This window comes from Schistocerca serialis, chromosome 7, assembly GCF_023864345.2.
Source record: "Schistocerca serialis cubense isolate TAMUIC-IGC-003099 chromosome 7, iqSchSeri2.2, whole genome shotgun sequence".
Taxonomy (NCBI): Eukaryota; Metazoa; Arthropoda; class Insecta; order Orthoptera; family Acrididae; genus Schistocerca; species Schistocerca serialis.
In genome coordinates this window covers 601,447,870-601,468,748 of record NC_064644.1, presented here as the reverse complement: position 1 = coordinate 601,468,748, position 20,879 = coordinate 601,447,870, and the positions used below count along the sequence as shown (strand labels likewise).

General features: G+C 40.7%; 1 protein-coding gene across 3 annotated transcripts in view; it reads left to right on the top strand.

Annotated features, from left to right (window-relative positions):
• The window catches only part of LOC126412277 (1-phosphatidylinositol 4,5-bisphosphate phosphodiesterase-like), a 613,130-nt gene that overhangs the window by 258,672 nt on the left and 333,579 nt on the right, over positions 1-20,879 (top strand). For all 3 annotated transcript variants that reach the window (XM_050081785.1, XM_050081786.1, XM_050081784.1), the window contains exon 9: positions 15,291-15,501. In XM_050081785.1, coding sequence (XP_049937742.1) covers positions 15,291-15,501 — 211 coding nt within the window. The remainder of the gene's footprint in view (positions 1-15,290; positions 15,502-20,879) is intronic.

Below are 20,879 nucleotides of genomic sequence, written 5' to 3'. Positions count from 1 at the left end.
AACGGCTGCTGTCAAAGACTATAAACTGTTCACAACAAATAATGCCTGTGAAATTCCTTTAAACTTTTTCACACTGATTGTAATTGTGTGTGTGTGTGTGTGTCTCTATGGTTGACAGTAAATTTGTTCTCATAAAATTAAAGGATTTTGCTGGAGTATTTTTGGTTGCTAATTTTAGGTAAAGTAGGTAGAGTTTCAATAACATGCAGTTTTGACACACATTTAGGATTTCTGTGAGGTATGAAAAATGTAGCTATTTAATTGTTATGATAAAGCCAGTTTTATGAAGATTTGCAATTTTGCCTGCTGCAAAAAATATTTAATTTTATTGTCTACAATACAGCTACCTCTATATTTTGGTGGTATTGTAATGTTGAGGTGTATGTGTTTCTTGTAGATATCATTTTTGAGCAAACTTCAGCAACAGGTGTTAAACTGACTGACACTTGCTTTTTTGAATTTCATGGTTTCAAGAGGCTATATTAATTTTAGTGACCACTTACAATAAATCTCTGACAAACTGGTAGTGAAAAACCAGCAGGGGGCAATCTCAGACTTTGTCAAAGAAATTACTTTGTCAAAGAAATGTACTTTGTGTACTTTTAGCGATTAGATAAGTCATTGGTGCCACATCGAGTGTGTTCAAGCTGTGAGAAAGGTCGCCTGCTTCCTATGCAAATTGGACAGACATGCAAAAGAAAGCAATGATATCAAAAAATAAGGATAATTACTATGTCAAAATATTATTTGATTCAGAGGTGGGCGTAAAAAAGCTTTTGCCTCTACTTCGCATAAAACATGGTAATTTGATATAATTTATTAAAGTCCTACCAGACTATGGTGACACTTTCAATTGTGTGTCAAGTCAGTTCCCATGGCTGTGGTAAGTTATGAGGAGAGAGAGAGGTTTTCATCAATCCTGATGTTTGGAAACCAACAAAAGACAAAACAGTTAAGACAAAATGAATGAAATATAAAGGTAATCTCGGTTATCCTTTACACAAATTGCCAAGAAGTTTCTTGGCAGCTTCAGAGACCTTGTTTATGAGAATTAGTTAGAAACATGCTAGATAATTCCAAAGTATCGGATGCTTCGATGAGCTTGAGGCTGCACTTTCTAGACTCCTGCATCAGTTTTTGTCTATGAAATCTAGATGCTGTGACTAAGGAATAGGTCCCCCTGCAGGTCCAGGGGTTAGAATAGGCCCGAGGTAACCCTGCATGACGTAAGAGGCGACTAAGTCTCTCACTTTTCAGCCCTATAAGTTCAAGTCCCATTTTATGGTCTGACCTGCCACTTTCCAAAGTCTATAGAACTGCGGGCCATTTGGGGAAGGACACCTTACGTGACACATAAGTTATCCATAGTGCCTTTAGATTCAATCTCCTGAACCTCTTGTCACGGATTTGCATCTCCACCTGCAATTCAGCTACTTAGGCAAGGACACTTTCCAGGGTATGTCATCTTCTTCTGTTGTCTCCTGTCCTCTTTCACCCCTACAACAATATTGGATTTCTCTGCACCCAATATCGAACACAGTAGCCAGTCCGTTGTGGTGGGGCTATCATAAAACCATTTGGTGGTAGCCCACTGAAAACACAGGGATTACACTGCTGATGCCTGAGCTGTAAACTCCCCACATATGCCAAGGAGTAGATGCCTGTCTTCCTGAGGTATCAGGATTCCCCGCAACAGCCATCATGCCAGGTGGCCTTTGCTGTGGCTAGGTGGCGCCCGTGGGGAGAGCCCCTGCTCGGAGTGAGTGGCATGAGGGTGGACGACCCACAATGAAGAGGACTGTCATCTCTTGCTGGTGACCGTACGGTACCAGCAGTCTCTAAGAAGAACAGGATTGGGTACAGTGCTGACAGATATAACCCTAAATCATTTCCCTCTTTCTCTACACAATGGGAGGATCGAAAGGCTATAGAAAGAAGAGAGCCATATTCACCTCGGTGTTTAGTCTGTAGCGGAATGGACAGGGTCCTTTCGACTTACAAAGCCTCAATTTTTTGTTGACCATCTTGAGGATAAGTTTGGGGAAGTGACAGTGCTGTCGAAGATGAGAAGCGGTGCAGTCTTGCTTGAGACAGCATCCACAGCCCAATCTCTGGCATTACTCGCTGGGTGATATTTCTGTTTGTCACTCCCCATAAAAGTCTCAATATGGTCCAGGGGATTATTTTCCATTGCGACCTCCTCTTGCAGTCTGATGACGAGCTCCACACCAATCTAGAATGGTGGGGTGTTCATTTCTTCCGGCGCATTTACGGGGGATCCAAAGACAACAGGGTTGCTACTGATGCCTTCATCTTGGCCTTTGAAGGTGATTCATTGCCTGGAAAGATCAAGGTGATGGTTTATTGCTGTGACTTAATGTCATACACCCCTCCCCCTATGCAGTGCTTTAATTGCTGGAAATTCTGGCACGTCTACCCGTTGCACTTCCAGTGCTGCATGTCGAGACTGCGGACGTCCACTGCATCCAGATATTCCATGTATACCTCGTCCCACTTGTATCAACTGTGGAGAGAACCACTCCCCCTGCTCGCCAGACTGCACAGTACTCCAAAAGGAGCAGAAAATCGTGGAGTAAAACACCCTGGACTGGTTGACTTACCAAGAGGCTAAACGTAAATTTGAATGATAACACCCCATTCGGTTGTCGTCTACATGTGCTGCAGCTACATTACCATTGCCATCACAAGTATGAGTCGTACCACACTGAAATATGGCATCCCGGCTATTACACAAGTTGAAAATATGGTCACTATTTTTTTATAAACTTAAATTTGCCATATTTCGTGACAGTGCCTTTTCCACTAGACGTTTGCAAGCAAATATAAGTCTTGGCTTCAGTTGTCTAAGTATGATTCCACAATGCATCGTTGTCGGCTGCAGAAAATGACGTGGTTCAGCGTGTTTCTCTCATTTTGGTGTTTCAAATACAGTTTCTTCCAATGTAGTTTCTTCTTTTCAGATAATACAAAAATAATAGTTAACATAATTCAAAATTATTTATGACTGCGACCTTCACATTGTTCTTCCGTCAACACACACCAAGAGTTGGCTTCCGACTCGGACTGACTATAGTCAAAGACTACTCCAACGTCAAAGATATTTTACACAATCAGTTTCTTTGCTATTCTTCGATACATTTTCTAATAGTAATCAATATGCTTTTACTCTCAAAAACAGAAGTAAATTAACATATAATAAGACAAATTATAATAAATTCTGACAAAAATATAAGAAAACAATTTCAATTGAGTATCGACAAATACGGTAAAAAAAATAACATCTCCCAGATCCATTACAACACTCTGTTCCACGAACAGTGGGCCCTGTGGGCTTCCAGAGTACATCCGCTCCCTTGGTGGTAGGGGGGAAATCTCCTTCCGTTGTTCCCAAAGTACATACTTCGTGAGCAAGGCCCCTCCCCCCCCTCCCCCCAAATGAAGGGGACATCCGTCCCATCCCTCCAGCCAGAGAAGCAACAGCCTCCTCTGTTGTCTCCACGAATGCCACAGCAGACACTCTACAGTGGCTAAAGAACCCAAAAGCTAAAAGCTGCTGGACGAAGAACTTCATGGTCTTCCTCCATGCATGAAGCTATTTCGGAGAAGTCCTCCTAGCAAGTTCCTAAAGAAAAGCAAGAGGGCAAGCAAACAAAGAAGTCTGCTAATAAATAGGATCCTCCCGTGGCCCCAACACCACCACTCTCTACCAATTCTGCAGCTGAGGATGAGGTGGAGATCTTAGCATCCCCTGAGGACCTGGATCTCACTGATGCCTCATCCACAATAGGAATGGATACAAATACTCAATCGGTGGCAGCAGGTCACCCTGAGGCGTAACCTGCCTTCTTGCTTGCTTCATGCCTTCCCAGCCTCAAGATAACGTCATCCTCCTATGGAATTTCTGCAGTTTTTTCCACCACGTGACTGAGCTATGGCAACTGTTAAGCTTTACACCTGCTTGCTGCATTGCCCTCCAGGAAACCTGGTTCCCAGGAATGTGGACCCCCTGCCTTCCGTGGCTATAGGGGATATTAAAAGAACCATAGAGACTGTAATAGTGTGTCAGGTGGAGTTTATGTCTATGTCCTGAACTCAGTGTGCAGTGAACTTGTGCCCCTTCAAACCCCTCTTGAAGCTGTGGTTGTCAGTATAAGGACGACACAGGAAATAACTGTTTGCAACATATATCTTTCTTCAGATGGTGCAGTATCCCTGAATGAATTTGGCTGCACTGATTGATGAACTCCGTAAATCTTTCCTACGTTTGGGAGATTTTAATACCCAGAACCCCTTGTGGGGTGGCACCATACTTACTCAGTGTGTATACAACCCGGGACAACCGGAAAATCTGGGAAAAACCCGGGAATTTTTTCATCCGGGAGAAAACCGGGAAAAATTGGGGAAGTTTACAGAATTCCGGGAATTTTTCATTGTTTTAGCTTTCAGTTAAATTTTTCTAATTTTGACTGCTAAGAATTGATTCTCTAACAAAGAATGTTACTGTATCCTGCTACTGGAGAATGATACTGCAGCAAAAAAGTATAAACGAGAGGAACAAAAATTAAAATTTGAGTGGCAAAGGAAATGCACCATTTACAACAACAAAACACTGTGCACGCACAAGCATCTGCAGACAGCAAAAATATGTCAAAGGCCTTAGGGTGAAGACTATGTAACACTTAGTAACAGTAAACTGTTTTCTATGAACGTGATGTCACAACTGTTTACATTAGGTTCGTTTGACCAGTTGCCAGCGGGCTCATGTGCATGCGCAGTTGACTCGCATGTGAGCAGTACCTTCTCCTGCTTCCCGCTACTTGAAGTGTGGCTGTTAGTTGTATCAGCAGCAAGCAGCCAGGTGTTAATGAGAAAAAATTTTCTCGCGCTGCCCTAGCTTCCAGTTTCGCGCATCCAGCTCTCTGAGTTGTAGTGGGGAGGGGGTTGGTCTCCACCTGAACCCTGTTTGCGTTAAGTGATTTCGCTGTTTCCGATTTGTTTACAGCACCCACGTCAAATGAAAATGAAACAGATTCCTGCAGCCGGAGCTATCAAGTGAATTATAATACTTCCACGTAATTATGGAGGGCAAAAATATATTATTAGTTTCAGTTTTCTGATTTTATTTGATTTCCAAATTATTAGCAGTCAAGTATTAATCACCTTGCAGAACAATGAAGTTTTTTTTTTCAGTTTGCTAACGATATTTGGCTTTATTAATCTTTGCGCTGAGGCAATCAGTTTATTTGAAATGAAGTGTTTCATTCCACAGTATTGGCTAGTTCCAACTGTTCACTGAATTTCAAGTGCATGTTTTCATCTTCTGCCATGTATGGCATTATGCCATAATAAAGAACCAAATATGAGATAGTACAATACTGGTACTCCAAGAAAATTTACATCTCAAAAACCACACTGATAAGCTTAGTATCAGATGGGACCTACTTCATTGTGAATCTGAAAAAAACCAATGTGCACTACATGCCGAATTATACATTTTAGTATGGCTTACGAAATTCTGGTGCTTTTGGAGTATCCTCTGATGTCTTGTTTCTTTTATGGCGTAATGTAAGCTCTCTTAGTGCTTTATACATACGAACATGCAGGCTTCCTACACCACTGGAGCTGTGCACGTGCAGTAATGCCTGTTTTCTGGCACTCTCTAGCAAATGCTAAATCGAATCTATTTCTAATAGTCTTGGGATACTATTGTGAACAGTGGTTTGAAAAGCATTACTTTCAAAGTAAATTTCTTTTTATGCAAGATGAATTATGTTACGTGTTAGAAAGTGGGATGAATTTCTTGAATCACAGAGCGTTTTAAACTGAACACTTTGAGGAACAGCCACTTACAAGAATTTCAAGCTTAGAAGACCAGACATTTATGTCACCAGTTTAAATTTATTGGCACATTTGTGTGACGTATCTTAAAGTATAAGACACGCAAAATAGATCAATATTACATGTGAAAGCTTAGCTTCTCTTGTAGCATATTAATCTTAGAGACCAATATTATATTTGAAAGCTTAGCTTTTCCTGTTGCTTTACTATGTATATTAATGTAAACCATTAAGTTTTCCTCTTTGTGTGTTCGCGCTACGTAACAGTGGTCTTGCTATTGTCTGATTATAACACGTGTCCTATGCTCTGAATATTTGCTGTCATCGGCTGGCTGTGTGCGTTGACCGTATGCCGCTATGTAAGGCGGGTGACCTTGAGTGAGACTTAGCCGCAGAACGAGGCGGTTGCGCAACACGGTCCCTAGTTTTACTAGGACCGTGTTGCAGAATAATTCAGTTCCGGTTGCGCAACGGCGGTGATAACTGCCACTCGGAGCTCTTATCAGTGGCGTCATCCGGTACTGAGGCAGCTGCAGGCTCATTCGACTTGAGGCAGCCGCACGCTACGCATCGCCATGCCCTACAGGAGGAGAATGTATAGAAGAAGATCACGTGGCATGAGATATGACTGGCCTACAAAAGGGCATTCCAGTCTTGATTTCTACCCTCTGGAAACTAACGTGCTGTGTTTGGCGCAGTTTTAATTTATACTTTCGTGATACGAAAATATGCAGCGTATATGTTGCTCCACATCAAAGGTCTTTCCAAAACTTCTCTCCCTTTTTTTTTTTTTTTTTTTTTTTTTATCGAAAGTCTTTCCAAAACTTGTCTCCCCCGTATATTTCTTTTCCAGACACCAACACCTAGTTACTGTCTTTTTTGATTTACAAAAAGCCTATGACACGACCTGGCAACATCATATCCTTGTCATATGAGTCAGGTCTCCGTGGCCCGCTCCCAATTTTTATCCAAAATTTCCTATTGCTCCTTACTTTCTGTGTCCAAGTTGGTGCCTCCCATAGTTCCCCCCATATCCAGGAGAATGGGGTCCCGCAGGGCTCTGTATTGAGTGTATCTCTATTTTTAGTGGCCATTAACGGTCTAGCAGCAGTTGTTGGGCCGTCCATCTCACCTTCTCTGTATGCAGTTGACTAATGCATTTTGTACTACTCCTGCAGTACTGGTATTGCTGAGTGGTGCCTACAGGGAGCCATACACAAGATGCAGTCATGGGCTCTACCTCACGGCTTCCAGATGTCATCCGCGAAGTCGTGTGTCATGCACTTCTGTCTGCACCGTACCGTTCATCCAGAAACAGAACTTTACCTTACTGATGATTCATTCCCTGTAGTGGAGACATCGATTCTTAGGACTGGTTTTCGATGCCCGATTGATGTGGCTCCCTCATCTTCATCGGCTGAAATGGAAGTGCTGGCAGGACCTCAATGCCCTCCGCTGCCTGAGCAACACCAACTGGGGTGCAGATCGCTCTACACTGCTGCAGCTCTACAGAGGCCTTGTTCAATCGCACCTTGACTATGGGAGTCTGGTTTATGGTTCGGCAGTGCCCTCAGCATTGCGTTTACTCGACCCAGTGCATCACTGTGGCATTTCCCTGGCAACGGGAGCTTTTAGGACGAGTCCCGTGACCAGCGTCCTGGTGGAGGCCGGAGTCCCTCCATTGTAGGTTAGGCATGCACAACTGCTCGCCAGTTACGTTGCACACATTCGTAGTTCTCCTGAGCATTCGAATTAGCGTCTCCTTTTCCCACCCACGTCGCTTCATCTCCTGCATCTGAGGCCCAGGTCAGGGCTTACGATTGCGGTTCACATCTGATCTCTTCTGTCTAAAGTGGAGTCCTTGCCTTTACCACCTATACTCGAGGTCCATTCACGTACATTTCCATGGTGTACACCTAGACCAAAGCTTTGCCTGGAACTTTCACATGGTCCTAAGGACTCAGTTAACCCCGTGGCTCTCCGCTGTCACTTCCTCTCGATTCTTGACATGTAACGGGACCATGAAGTGGTTTACACCGACACCTCGATGGCTGATGCTCACGTTGGCTATGCATATGTTCATGAAGGACATGTTGAACAGACTCCTTGCCAGATGGCTGCAGTGTTTTCACTGCAGAGCTGGTGCCCATTTCTCGTGCTCTTGAGCACATCCGCTCATGCCCTGGCGAGTTTTTTCTCCTCTGTACTGACTCCTTGAGCAGCCTACAAGCTATCGACCGGTGCTACCCCTGCCATCCTTTGGTAGCGACCATCCAAGAGTCCATCTAAGCCCTGGAATGGTCCAGTCATGCCATGGTGTTTGTGTGGACCCCAGACCAATTTGGAATCCCAGGAATGAATTTGCCAGCGAAACAGGCTACACGGAAACCGCTTCTGGAGAGTACTTACAATCACTATTATGCTGCAAGGTTTTCCAGCTTTGGGAGATGGAATGGCTTAATCTCAATATGCACAACAAGCTGCATGCCATTAAGGAGATTATGATTGTGTTGAAATCCTCCATGCGGGCCTCTCACAAGGACTCTGTTGTTCTCTGCCGGCTCTGCATTGGCCGTGCGTGGCTAACCCATGGCAACCTCCTTCCTTGCGAGGACCCACTTCAGTGCCACTGTGCCTCACATTTGACTGTTGTCCACATCTTGCTGGACTGCCCACTTTTAGCCCCTCTGTGGTGGATTTTTAACCTTACTAGCACCCTACCTTCAGTGTTGGGTGACAATGCCTCAACAGTAGATGTAGTTTTACGTTTTATTTCTTGAGGTGGGTTTTTATCGTACCAGCTAAAGGTGAGCATTTAGCCTTCTCATCGAGGCCGCCACCCTCCCTCCATTTTAACTCTGTCACAATGTCTTTGCATTTGCTTGTCTTGGTGGTCATCTTTTCCCTACATGTGTTCATCTCACCTAGTCTTTATGGGGTGGACATTTTAATGTGTTGCAGAGTGGCTGGCTCATCCTCTTTTATTATTGTGACCAGCCAGCCCAGACCATCTGCTCTATGGTTTTAATACCTTCTTCTACATTTCCTTGTGGTGTATGTTTTCCCTGATTTTTGTTCATCCCATTTGTTTTATTTTTAGGTGTGGTTTCCCACACCTTTCCCCCTTTCACTTTCTCAAATGTACTTTGGGTGTTTTGTACCTTGAGCCTTGCTTGTGTAAGTTAAAAGGGACTGATGACTCTGCAGTTTGGTCCCTTTATACCCCAAACCAGCCAACCAAGGAACAGGGAGAATGGTTTGATAAAGGCATCAAACAAATCAAATGTAGGTACCAGGACTGATGGTATGCTAGCATGATAACTGGCTACTGCTGGATGCCGCACAGGGAATATCCTCGGTCAGTGCCCAGAAGAACACGTAACAGAGGTTTAAGGGAGAAACAAGAGACATCAATATATATGCCTTAGTTTAGATTTGAGGAACATAGTACTATGTTATGGTGTTAGAGTGCCTTATTTTATCATTCTTTTTTAGAAAGTTTTTTTAAAATGTATTTGTTTTGTAAATTTCTGGATCTTCATCATTACTCTGTGGAAGAACCTTATGTTTTAGAGGAAATCCTTAGAACTCCGAAATTAGTATGTCAAAAAAACATTATAAACACCTAAAATGATTAAAAAATTGCAGAGTTTAAATTTCTAGCATTTTTATGTAATCACCAAGAATTCTTACAAGAGCACTTATTATCTGCACTCATTACTTACATTGCCGATATTCTCCTTATTATTTTATGTATTTTTTAGTTTTTATTTTGTGACCGTCATTGGACCACTCAAATCAGTTACACAAATGTTTATACAAATTATTGTTATTCAATAATATGATACAGTTCAATAATAATCCAATAAGACAATTCAGTAGTTCAGTGAATATAATTTATTTTTACACGAAGGATGTTTTCCTCTTCTGTGTGCCCAATTCTTCTTCATTATTTCACATATTCTCTTTCTTACTCCACCTGAGATCACTCTTCCTGTAGCCCTTTTATTGACCTTGGTTTGTAGTCTGGTTTATGTGTCTTTCAGTATTCAGGTTTTTCTCTGTTTTGTTTTTTAGATCACCAACTGCAATTTGGAGTTCTTATATATCTTCCATAATCTCTGTGATCCATTTAATGTTGCTCTTACTATTCCTCAATTTTTCTACTATTTTCTTACTAATACTGTTTTCTGGTATTTTCATAAGATGTCAAAAGAGTGAGATATATTTCTTCCTGATTATACTCATTAGTGGTTCTATTTTCATGTATAGTATTGTATTATATGTGAAGTTATTCTTCAGTGCTCATTTACTTGATAAGTTTGTTTATGCATATCCTAATTATTCTTCTTTCCGTCTTCAGTATTTTGTCAATTTCTGCTGTAGTAGTTATTTTGAATGTGTATTTAGCTGTGTAAGTTATTTCTGGCATTGTAACTGTTTTATAATGTTTTAGTTTTGTATCTATGGATAGCCTTTTTTGCTGTATGTTTTTTTGGTAATGTAACTTGCTCTGTTCAGTTTTCTTAATTCTATTTTGCCTTGATGGTTTCTCATTTTAATTGTAAGTTACAATTTCATCTAAATGTTTAAATTTATCAACTATTGATTCTGGGCTGAGCTGCCAAATCTGTATGTAAGTATCTTCTAATTATGCCTGCCTGCAACTTGATGTGCCTTTTTTGTGGTAGGTAGCACTCTAGCTTTTCCTATGTTGGTGATGTACCTACCTGAAGTTTCCATTGTTTAATTTTATCTACAATTTTTATTTCTTGTTCTCTTTGTACAGAGCAAAAAATTATTTTGAACTTCAGCTGTGAAGGAGATGGCAAAAACTTCTTTATTTTTTATTTCTTTTCAGCTTGTGTTTGCATGAAATAAAATCCACTACTTTGTAGTGAACTGATGGCTGCAGTTGAACTTGACCTCGTCTGCAAAATTTTCCTAGTGATAACTGATCATAAGTAATGACTGTGGCCCACATTTTTAGGTTTTTATGAAATGTATTTCAACCTTTTATTTTCTTGGAATAGTCCTTTTTAGGTTTAGACAAACTATTTTAGCTTTTTGTAGTCTGTTAATGAAAAATATAATGAAGCCAAATATTAACATAAAAATGTTTATTATAATTTTGACACATTTATTCTTGTTCTTTGTGGAGAATAAACAATTAACTATTCTTATACTGGCGCAAGAAAAATGCATAAAAAATTGTGATATTTACCAGTGCCATAATTATTTTTTTAATAATATTTTAATGATAGGTCGTCTACTAAAAAATTCTTTTCCTGCATCACTCACATTAAAACAAACACTTAAGATTTGCACCTATGTGGCCTAACATTACAGATTACAATAAATTTTATATTATATTTTGGTATTACATACACAATTAACCACATTTCTAAGTTTTATAAAGTTAAACTTTTTCTCTTGTCTCTCAGAACATTTTTGTAGCCCTAGAAAGATCTCTCTACAACACAAGAGGTCAATGGTACATATTTCATTTAGGCAGTTGCTCGTGATATCACACACAATCCACCTTTGAACATCTTCCCTTGGATGATGGCAAACAACTTCTTCATATCTGGGATTCCTCATAACAATATTCCTTAATTTAGTGAAGCAAGATGTACCCACTGAACCAGATATTTCCTCCAGATACCCCTGCACTTCCAAGTCACATTTATAGCATCTTTCAGTGGTAGAGAAGCAGACTTTGAATTGCAACAGGCAGATGCTGGAAGTGAGCTCATAAAAATGCCAGTGATGCAAAATATTTGTTATTCCTTAGGCCCATATTGGCTTTTACAATGAAAGCTTATTCATTAGAGTCAAACAGGCCAATGGCCTTGCCTCAGTGGTAACACCGGTTCTTGTTATATCACCAAAGTTAAGCACTGTCAGTCTTGGCTAGCACTTGGATGGGTAACTATCCAGATCTGCCAAGTGCTGTTGGCAAATGGAGTGTTTTCAGACCTTGTGGCTCCAATTGAAGAGCTACTTGATTGAGAAGCAGCGGCACTGGTCATGAAAACTGACTACGACTGGGAGAGTGGTGTGCTGACTGCATGCACCCCAGTATCTGCATCCGGTGAGGTCGACATGGTGGCCAGTCAGTACTGTTGAACCTTCAGGGTCTGTTTGGATGGTGTCTGTTTTTGTTAGAGTGAAATGTTTCTTGTACCTCTTGACCTTTTGATAGAGTTTGGCATAATATAAAGCTGCCAAGAGCCAGTTCACTATCGCGTAAGTATGGGTTCAGGTGCAGTAGGGGGAGGATGTTTGTAGATACCTCCTTAAAGGACTGAACGTGGATAGGCTCTTCAAGAAACACTTTCTTCTTTCTTAACAAGCAAATGGTACTATTAACCTCAGGAGAATTATTTCTGACTTTCTGTGCTAGATAGTGTAGGCCATGGGCAAGCAAGGTGCAGTTGATCATAGTGTCACAGAGTATTTTGACTGTTGTATTCATTTTTATCATATAGGCAGTACAGCCTGTCACAAACAGCAAAAATTTCTCATCTTTATCTTTTCCTGGTCATAGGATGTGTAGGGCATCCCTGACATCTGGGCTACAGTACTGTGATTTGTCTTCTCCAACACTTTACGCAGAGAGTTGTTTTCCTGGTGCCATTGACTCTTAATTTCCCAACCACAACATTGGTCACAACTCTACAGAACTGTCAGTCATCTCCTTGACTGAAAGCCAAATATTGTGGTCACCAATGTCTGTTTTAATATCAGCAATAAACTTCTCATACATGTATTTCAAATGATGTTTGCCCATTGTCAACTTGTATAATGTGGCCACTGATACTCTGCAAGAAACCCTTAAAAGTGGGGTTCAGTAGCACATTCTGTGGCATATTAAGCAACACTAAATACATGCAAAAATCTAGATTAAACCTGTCCATTGCACTACTTGTCATAGAGGAAATAAGCAGTTGATTCTGTCGTTTGTTCTTCTTCTTAGTGTCACTCATAATGTGAGCTGCAGAATCTTTGTGGTAAAAGACAAGTGACTTTACATTGTGGCTTATCAGAATTAAAAAAAAAAAAAAAAAAAAAAAGAACACTAGGAAGATGGCAGTAACTAAACAATAAGAACGTGGTCATGTAATATGTCAACTTCAATTAAATTGTATGCGCATATCAGTAAATTAATCTTAAATTTCCATTTGAAAACCTGAGGGATAAAGACTAGAAAGAAGCCTGGGAGATAAAACAAAGGACAAAAGTAACCTGTGTTTATTTATGTGGTTTTTACAGGCATGGCAAAAAATTACTGAGCCAGCAGATGTGAAATTGGAGTCTTCCACAATTCACTTTCAGAAAGGATAAGATTTTGATGATTTCTGTTTAGGTGTGACAAAATTACCCTTAAAATGCATTACTCAGTGTGAGTCAACACATCACACAACATTACTTAATAACTACAGAAATAAAAATCCTTGTGTCTGCGATTTGTTCCTCTAATATACCTCTCTGTTGTTGGACAGCATTTAAGTAAAGGCTAGCTGCGTTTTCCCAACAAAGTGGTGTGTAGACATATTCTCTGAGTGACAATACTGTGACAATGTGTCGTACACAGTGTTGATTTCAGTGTGGGCTATACTTCTTATACCCTCTGACTACAAAAATAGTAGAATTTAGTGTCACCAATGCCGCATGGTGCAGACACTTTATCAAGTTATAAAGATGAGTGACACTGTGTCATACACATTCATGATTTCAGTGCAGTGTATAAATTTATTTATTATGTGTTTGCTTGAAGTGATCAAATTTAACAGTATTGATTTTTCTTAGTATTAATTCAGAAAACCTAATTAAAAATTGTGTTTTTCTCAGGGAGAAAGAATTGTAAGGAAAACGTTATATATGTAGTATCTGATGAACAAATAATTTATTTACTTTAGGTGCATTGCTCAGGAGATAACTCCATTTGACATAAAAGGAGTTAAAATATCCAAAACAAAGCAAGAGTCTTATCATTAAGTCAACACAAAGAGAGATGTTTCTAAGGTCAACAAAACTGAACTGAGCTTCTTGATTAGTTTGTGTGGGTTACCCAATTGGACCCCAAAGAATTTTACACGATCTGCTTCTCAATGCATGATTGTTAACATCTAGTTTTGGTGTTAACAGGTCATTATTGCTCATTTGATATTGCATAATATGAGTTTTTGTGAGTTTAAACATATGTAGTTAACTGTGAACCACTTTTAGGCCATCTCAGCTATCATATGAGCTGTGTCTGTTAAGTCTGAGTTTGGAGCTGGATTAATATTCTAATCTAATCCCTTTTAACAATGACAATGTTGGAATTAAAATAATGTTTAACAAACCTCACTTCTGCAGTAAACTGGTTCATGCGAAAGATTTTCAATATGTTGAGAAGCAAGAAGTCAATCGGTTTCAGAATTTAAAAAAAAATTAAGACTGTAATTGATCATTGTGTATATTGCTTAACTTTTCATCGTTGTCCATTACCAGTTTTTCATGTAATTGGCACTGTTAGTCTTGAGCTGTGATGTTACTTGCTTTTTGGAAGAGTGTTTTGTACGACTATAAATGAAAGTTACAGGAATTTAGTTTCAGTCTTCTATATGTTAATCAATACTTCTTCAATTCAATCATCACAATAAAACATATCTGGCGTCCACACACATCAGATTACAATTCTCCTCTCTGTACAACACGTTCCCACTAAAACAGCTTAAGATAAACAAAGATGCTATTTGACATTAATGTTAGTGGTTACAGATAAGAAATAACTTTGTTGTGAGTGGTTACAGATAAGAAATAACTTTGTTGTGAAATCAGTGATTTTCTGTTAATTCTAATGAAAATAATAGTAATAAAATAATAATAGTATAATTAATGTTGATGTTTTTTTCCAAAAAGAAGTGTTTTATAATTTTGGAATTACAATATTTGAATGAAAAAGAACTCATTCACATTGTTACACAAACAAGCAACATGCTGGCACCCATATAAATGTAAAGTAAAGTGAAAAATAATATTACACAAGAAATATTAGTGGATCAGGTAGTGAATTGAATGTTCTTATCATGTAGTGTACTAGAAAATGAAAGTGTACCACAGTTCAATTTTGGAATATATGTGATGTTACATGTTGTAGGGCACGAGCATTTGATGTAGTTGTAATATGTGCCGTCTGATAATGAGCTTTACCATTCGAAGGCAGTAATGCCACAACTGAAAGTAATTTAAAGGATCTGGCCACGGTATGAATTATTATTAAAATTGCACTTGCTCATACTGTGCCTTGTTGTGATGTGTCCCAAATTATTTGTTTCAATTTCCACTGTTGGTAAGCAGTTTGCATTTTCACCTGCTTAAATATAGTTTATAGTTACATTGAGGTTGATTGAATACACTATTGTTACTTCCATTTTCTCACAGACAAATTATCAAAAGAAGGCTTGATTCAGTACTTGATGTCAGATGAGAATGCACCTGTCTACTTGGACCGACTGGACTTGTACATGGACATGGACCAGCCATTGTCGCATTACTACATTAACAGCTCCCACAACACATACCTGACCGGCTTCCAGTTTCGTGGCAAATCCTCTGTGGAAATGTACCGCCAAGTGCTGCTTGCTGGTTGCAGGTAGGGTAATTTCACAGAGAACTGTTGCACAATTTGTTTCAGTCACAGTGTATAGTTTGATTTGAAAGCTTTAGTTAAATATATGGTTCAGCATCTATGTGTAACTTGTTTGTGCTTTATTTCCACGAAGGAACATTGTGTGAGCACATATTTTAAATTGTCTTCGGCAGTTTATAATTTTGTAAAAGTTTAGCTTTAGTACAAATGTTTCAGCTGTATTTGTGCAAACTGTGAAAAAGAATCCAAAGGAGCACATCAACCCAGTAATTATCACATTTGCAATTTGTGGCCTACACAACTGCATTTTAGCAGTAATTTAACTGATCAACATTCACAGAAGGAAGGGAGGAAGATTAAGGTTTTAACGTCTGTCAACAAAAAGGTCATTGTAGATGAAGCATGTATGCAGATTGGGGGAACAGTGGTGAAAGTAATCAGTTGTACCCTTTTGAGGGAACTGGGTGGCCAAACGGGAATTTCAACTGCCTTCCTCGCAAATATGAGTCCAGTGTCTTACATCTGTCTCATATATTAATTCATCATGTAATAGGGACTGCAACTTTATGTAGAGATAATCACAGAGATTGCGTTCCTCAGTTCTTCTGCCTGTTGACTCAATCTTGCCAGTAATTCAGACTGTACCAGATGACCTCCCATTGTACTCTGTGTGTGCTGAGTGGGGAGCCATTCTGGTGAATTGTGTTATTGTGCATTGAATTGTGAGTTGTGGATTGTGATTTATTATTTCATAACATACATAAGCTAAATCATTTGATTCAGATACATAAGACTGGTCTAAATTGTGGTAAAATTTCACCATAAATGTAGAACAGCTGATGTTAACAAACAGCATAATAATAATATTAATTTTGTTATATATACATACAATAAAAATATGTAGCTCTTAGTTACCCTGTGCTCAAATTATGTCATCCTCTATGAATTCTTATAATGAATAGCAGCATTTCTCCCACAAAATCTTTTGTAGCCTTGTTTCTAGAACCTCTGACTTTGTGTTAAATATTTTTTTGCCCATTAACTTGTTATGTGTTGTCATTCCCATGTATTGTGGAGTTGCTGCATATAATTTCACTTGGTGAGTGGGTAGTAAAAAATTATTTTTATTTCTCATGTTGTATGTGTGGTTAAAACAGTTCTCAAATAATTTTTTGTCTGCTTTGTTGGAAGATTTTAATTTCATAAACAGTTAAGATTCAAATTTTCCAAAATAATGAGTGATAAGGTTCTCTTTGCTCTGTAGTAAAAGAGTATCTGATAATTTTCTTCTGCATTTTGTGCTTTAGTAAGAACAAATGCGATTTATGGAACATAGTACGAGTCCTGTCTGGAAAGTAAGGTCTGATCGGTCAAAAAATGGAAACTGCTGTGAAAATCAAAAATGTTTTATTTGCAACAGTTAGCTACACCTTCCAGGTACTTCTCTACATTGTTGCCACTCCGATTTAGACATTGTCATAGCATTGTACCAACTTTCCAATACCCTTGTCATAGAAGGAAGCCGCCTGTGCTTCCTGGCAACTCTCCACACTGGTCTACAGCTCACTGTCTGCACCAGTACATTGTTTTAATAGCTAGCTGTTCATGTGAGCAGAGACGAAACTGAGGGAGAGTCAGTTTCGGGTTCTGTTGGGGATGATCAAACACATCGCATGAAAAACGCTGCAGGAGCATCTCCATTGCACCTTCAGAGTGCGGCCGAGAATTTTCATGCCGAAGGAAACGTGTGACAGTTATGTTATGTGGGCTGCATAATCTCAGCGAAATGTAATAGTAGGCCTTCATACTTGCAGGAGACACCATTGTTCTAAGTATCTGTACATGCTCATTGCGCACTCAGAACTGAAAAGAGCGATGTGATGTGATCGATGAGCATACTAGAGACAGCCCAAAACATCTGTGAAAAAACTTCATTGGATTTTCTCTGTGGTTTCCATTTTGTACCCCACCGTACCTTACTTTCTGAATAGCCCTTGTACTTTATAAGAGAAACATGTGAGACACAATGAAGTCCATGTTGTGTATAGCATTGAACACATTGTCTGGGCAACAGTAATATGTTTCTTGCCAGCTGACCAGAGAACATAATGTGGCATGTGAATGGTATGGATGCACAATCTCTGAAATTGTATGCCTTGTGAGTGAAGATACATATCTACTCCCTTTCAGGGGTGATAAAATCACATACATACATAAAGACACTAGGCACAGAGAAATACATGGCACAGAAAAAGCAATGGTACAGAAAAAGCAACCCGGCAGGCATTAATGAGTAGGTGTGGAAGTGGTGAGGGAGCGTCAGAGGCCATAGGGCAGGACCAGTGATGGATGGCATCTCCATAGCGACGTCCTCCCCGAGGTCAGAGACTGTTGGAGATGACAGCTGCACAGGACCCAGCAATGGAGGCGGCGGTGAGTGCAGCATCAGGTGCATCAGGGGCTGCACTGGTGACAGCAGTCCAGGAGTTACGGTGGAGGCAGGTACCCCATACAGCAACCTGCCAAGCAGTGACACCTGTTACAGTGCAAACCGCACTGTCAACGACACAGGAACAGGCATCTGTGACAATGGGGCGGGGTAGGTGGTGAGCTGTTTGGAACAGACCGTGCTGTGCGAAGTGACAGGAGGTCTGCCTGTCCGGAGTGCAGATGACGCAGAGGTGCTGGCCCCTGTGACACTCAAACCACCAGCCTAGACAGGTGCACCTGGCTGGAATTGTCACAGAGCTGGCAGTGCCAGCAGACATGGCATCAGATGCAGTAGGTGATGGAGGGTTCATAGTCCATGTAGCAGTTCTGCTGGGCTCTTATCCCCCAAAGGAGTGAAATGGTATGAAATCAAATGGACAGTCTACCACTAGCCTGAAAAAGATACAAATTCTCAAGAAACAAACTGTGGGCTAGTATCAGTAACCACAGTATACGCAAGTCCCTCAGTTGCAGAAATCTTAGACAGGGTCGAAATAGTGGCCACTGTGGGTATGAACGGACAATGCACCAGATAGGGAAACTTGGAAGAGGTGTCCTCAGTGAGCCAATACTGATTTAGGAAGAGTGCAGCAAAATTTTCTTGTAGACATTCCCATGGGTGCTGTGGCGTTGGCCAGGGAGGAAAATATGCCTGTGGACCTGCCTGTTGCTTAACACAGTGAGTGCAAGTGGCGATAAGCTACACAATGTCCCCATGTATGCCCAGCCAATACACAAGTTGGCGGGGCAAAGCTTTGGTGTGAGAGGCCCCCAACGACCAAAATGCAGGAGCTGCAGTACATTACAGCATAAGGAAGTAGGGATCACAAGCCAGGAGCAGTGTCCTCAATAGCAAACAAAAGACGCCGTCAAACACAGAAAGGTGGTGCTGGAGGGAGAAGTAATTACACAAGGGATCCGAGGTGTGGACCTGGTGTTTCTCTGGTCAGTTGTACTGTACAAAAGAGAGGACCCAAGTAAGTACAGGATCCGAGGTGACAGCTGACACTGCCATGGCACTAGTGATTGGAAAACCATTGATTGCATTCTGCTTCTCAATATCTGAATAGAAACGAAGCAACTCATCTTGATTGAATGCCAAGTCTGGACCAATCGGAAGGCAAGATAAGGCATCGGCGTTGGAGTGTTGCGCTGCTGGCTGGTAATGGATCTGATAATGATAATGGGAGAGGAAGAGAGCTCACCACTGCAAACGATGTGCTGCCATGTCTGGCTCAGAAGCCAAAGAGTTGAAAAGAGCAACCAATGACTTGTGGTCCGCGATTAAATGGAACTTCGAATCATATAAGGAGACGTGAAATTCTTAAGGGCAAACACAACTGCTGACTCCCCGTTTTCATTCTGAGAATACTGCAGGAGTTAACGAGTCCTGGAAGTGTAAGAAATGGGTCATTCAGATCTGTCTGCGTATTTGTGCACTAACACTGCACCAAGAATGTGATGAGTGACATCTGTAGCCAACACAAGGTACTGACTTGGCTGGAAAGTGGCCAGGCATGGGGCAGATTGAAGCTTAGATTTAAGCAAAATGAACATGCAGTCACAAGAGGGGGGCCAGAAAAAAGGCATATTTTTACACAACAGTGCATGCAGTGGCTGAGCAACAGTGAATGCATCCAGTAAAAACTTGTGGTAGTACAACTTTACCTAGAAATGCCTGCAATTCCTTAACAGAGGTCAGAAGCGGCCAAGCGGCAATTGCATCAACAGAGCTGACTCCTGTGTGAGAAACCTCAAAACCTAGGCACTCAATTGACAGCAGAAAAAATTGAGATTTCATAAGATTGCACATGAGACCCATAGACTGCAAAACAGAAAACAACAATTGGGAGGTTGCGAAGGTGGTGGTCTGTGGAAGAATCCAAAACAACAATATCATCAAGGTAATTGATGCAGCTAGGTACAGAGGCTGTCAGCTGTTCTAAAAAATGCCATGGGCAGGCTAGTGACATCAAAAGGCAAACATTGATATTGGTATTGGCTGAAAGGTGTATTGACAATGAGAAGGTGCGTAGCGGCCTCATGCAAGGGGAGCTAGAGGCATGCTTCTGACCGATCAGTCTTGGAAAGTAGTGGCCACCTGACAATTTTTGTGTGCAACTCATCCCAATGGGGTAAAGGGTATGTATCTATAACTGACTGTACGTTAACAGTGACACTGAAGTTGCCGCAGAGGCAAAGTTTACCCATCAGCATCTTAACACCGGCCTATGGCAAAGCCCATTCACTGGAAGAAGCAGGCCAAGTGACAGTTAGCAACATCAGACAGTCTAATTCGGCCTTGACAGAGTCATGCAGTGTGAAAGGCACCTGCCGTGTCCAGAAAAAATGAGGGCAGGCAGACTCTTTCATGGTAATGTGGGCCTGGCATTCAGTACCACAACTGAGCCAAGGGGAAAACAGAGATGAAAACTCAGAGCAGGGGGATTCCAGTTGCTGACACAGAACTTGATCTGACACTAAATTTACCTCAGTGGTAATGAAGACACCAAAAGTGTTAAATGCATCTGATCCAAACAGGTTTGCGGTAAGGGAATGATCCACAACAAGGAAGGTGAGAGGGTGAACAACAGATTTGTAATAGACAGGAGTGGAGAACTGACATAGGATCACAATCTGCTGTTTATTGTAGCTTACAAACTTCGGTGAAACCTGTGTGAGGAGAGGGGAGCCCAAGTCCACATACATTTGTGTGTTTATTAAAGTCACTGCAGATCATGTGTCCACTTGCATTTTAGTGGTTTATTAAACACACGCAAGTCAATAAACAATTTGTTCGGGTGAACAGTCGTTGTTGAGGTACTGTTTATATCCGTCAGTACTACTGTGTCCACCTTGTTCGAAGAGGAGTTACACACCAAGGCAATGTA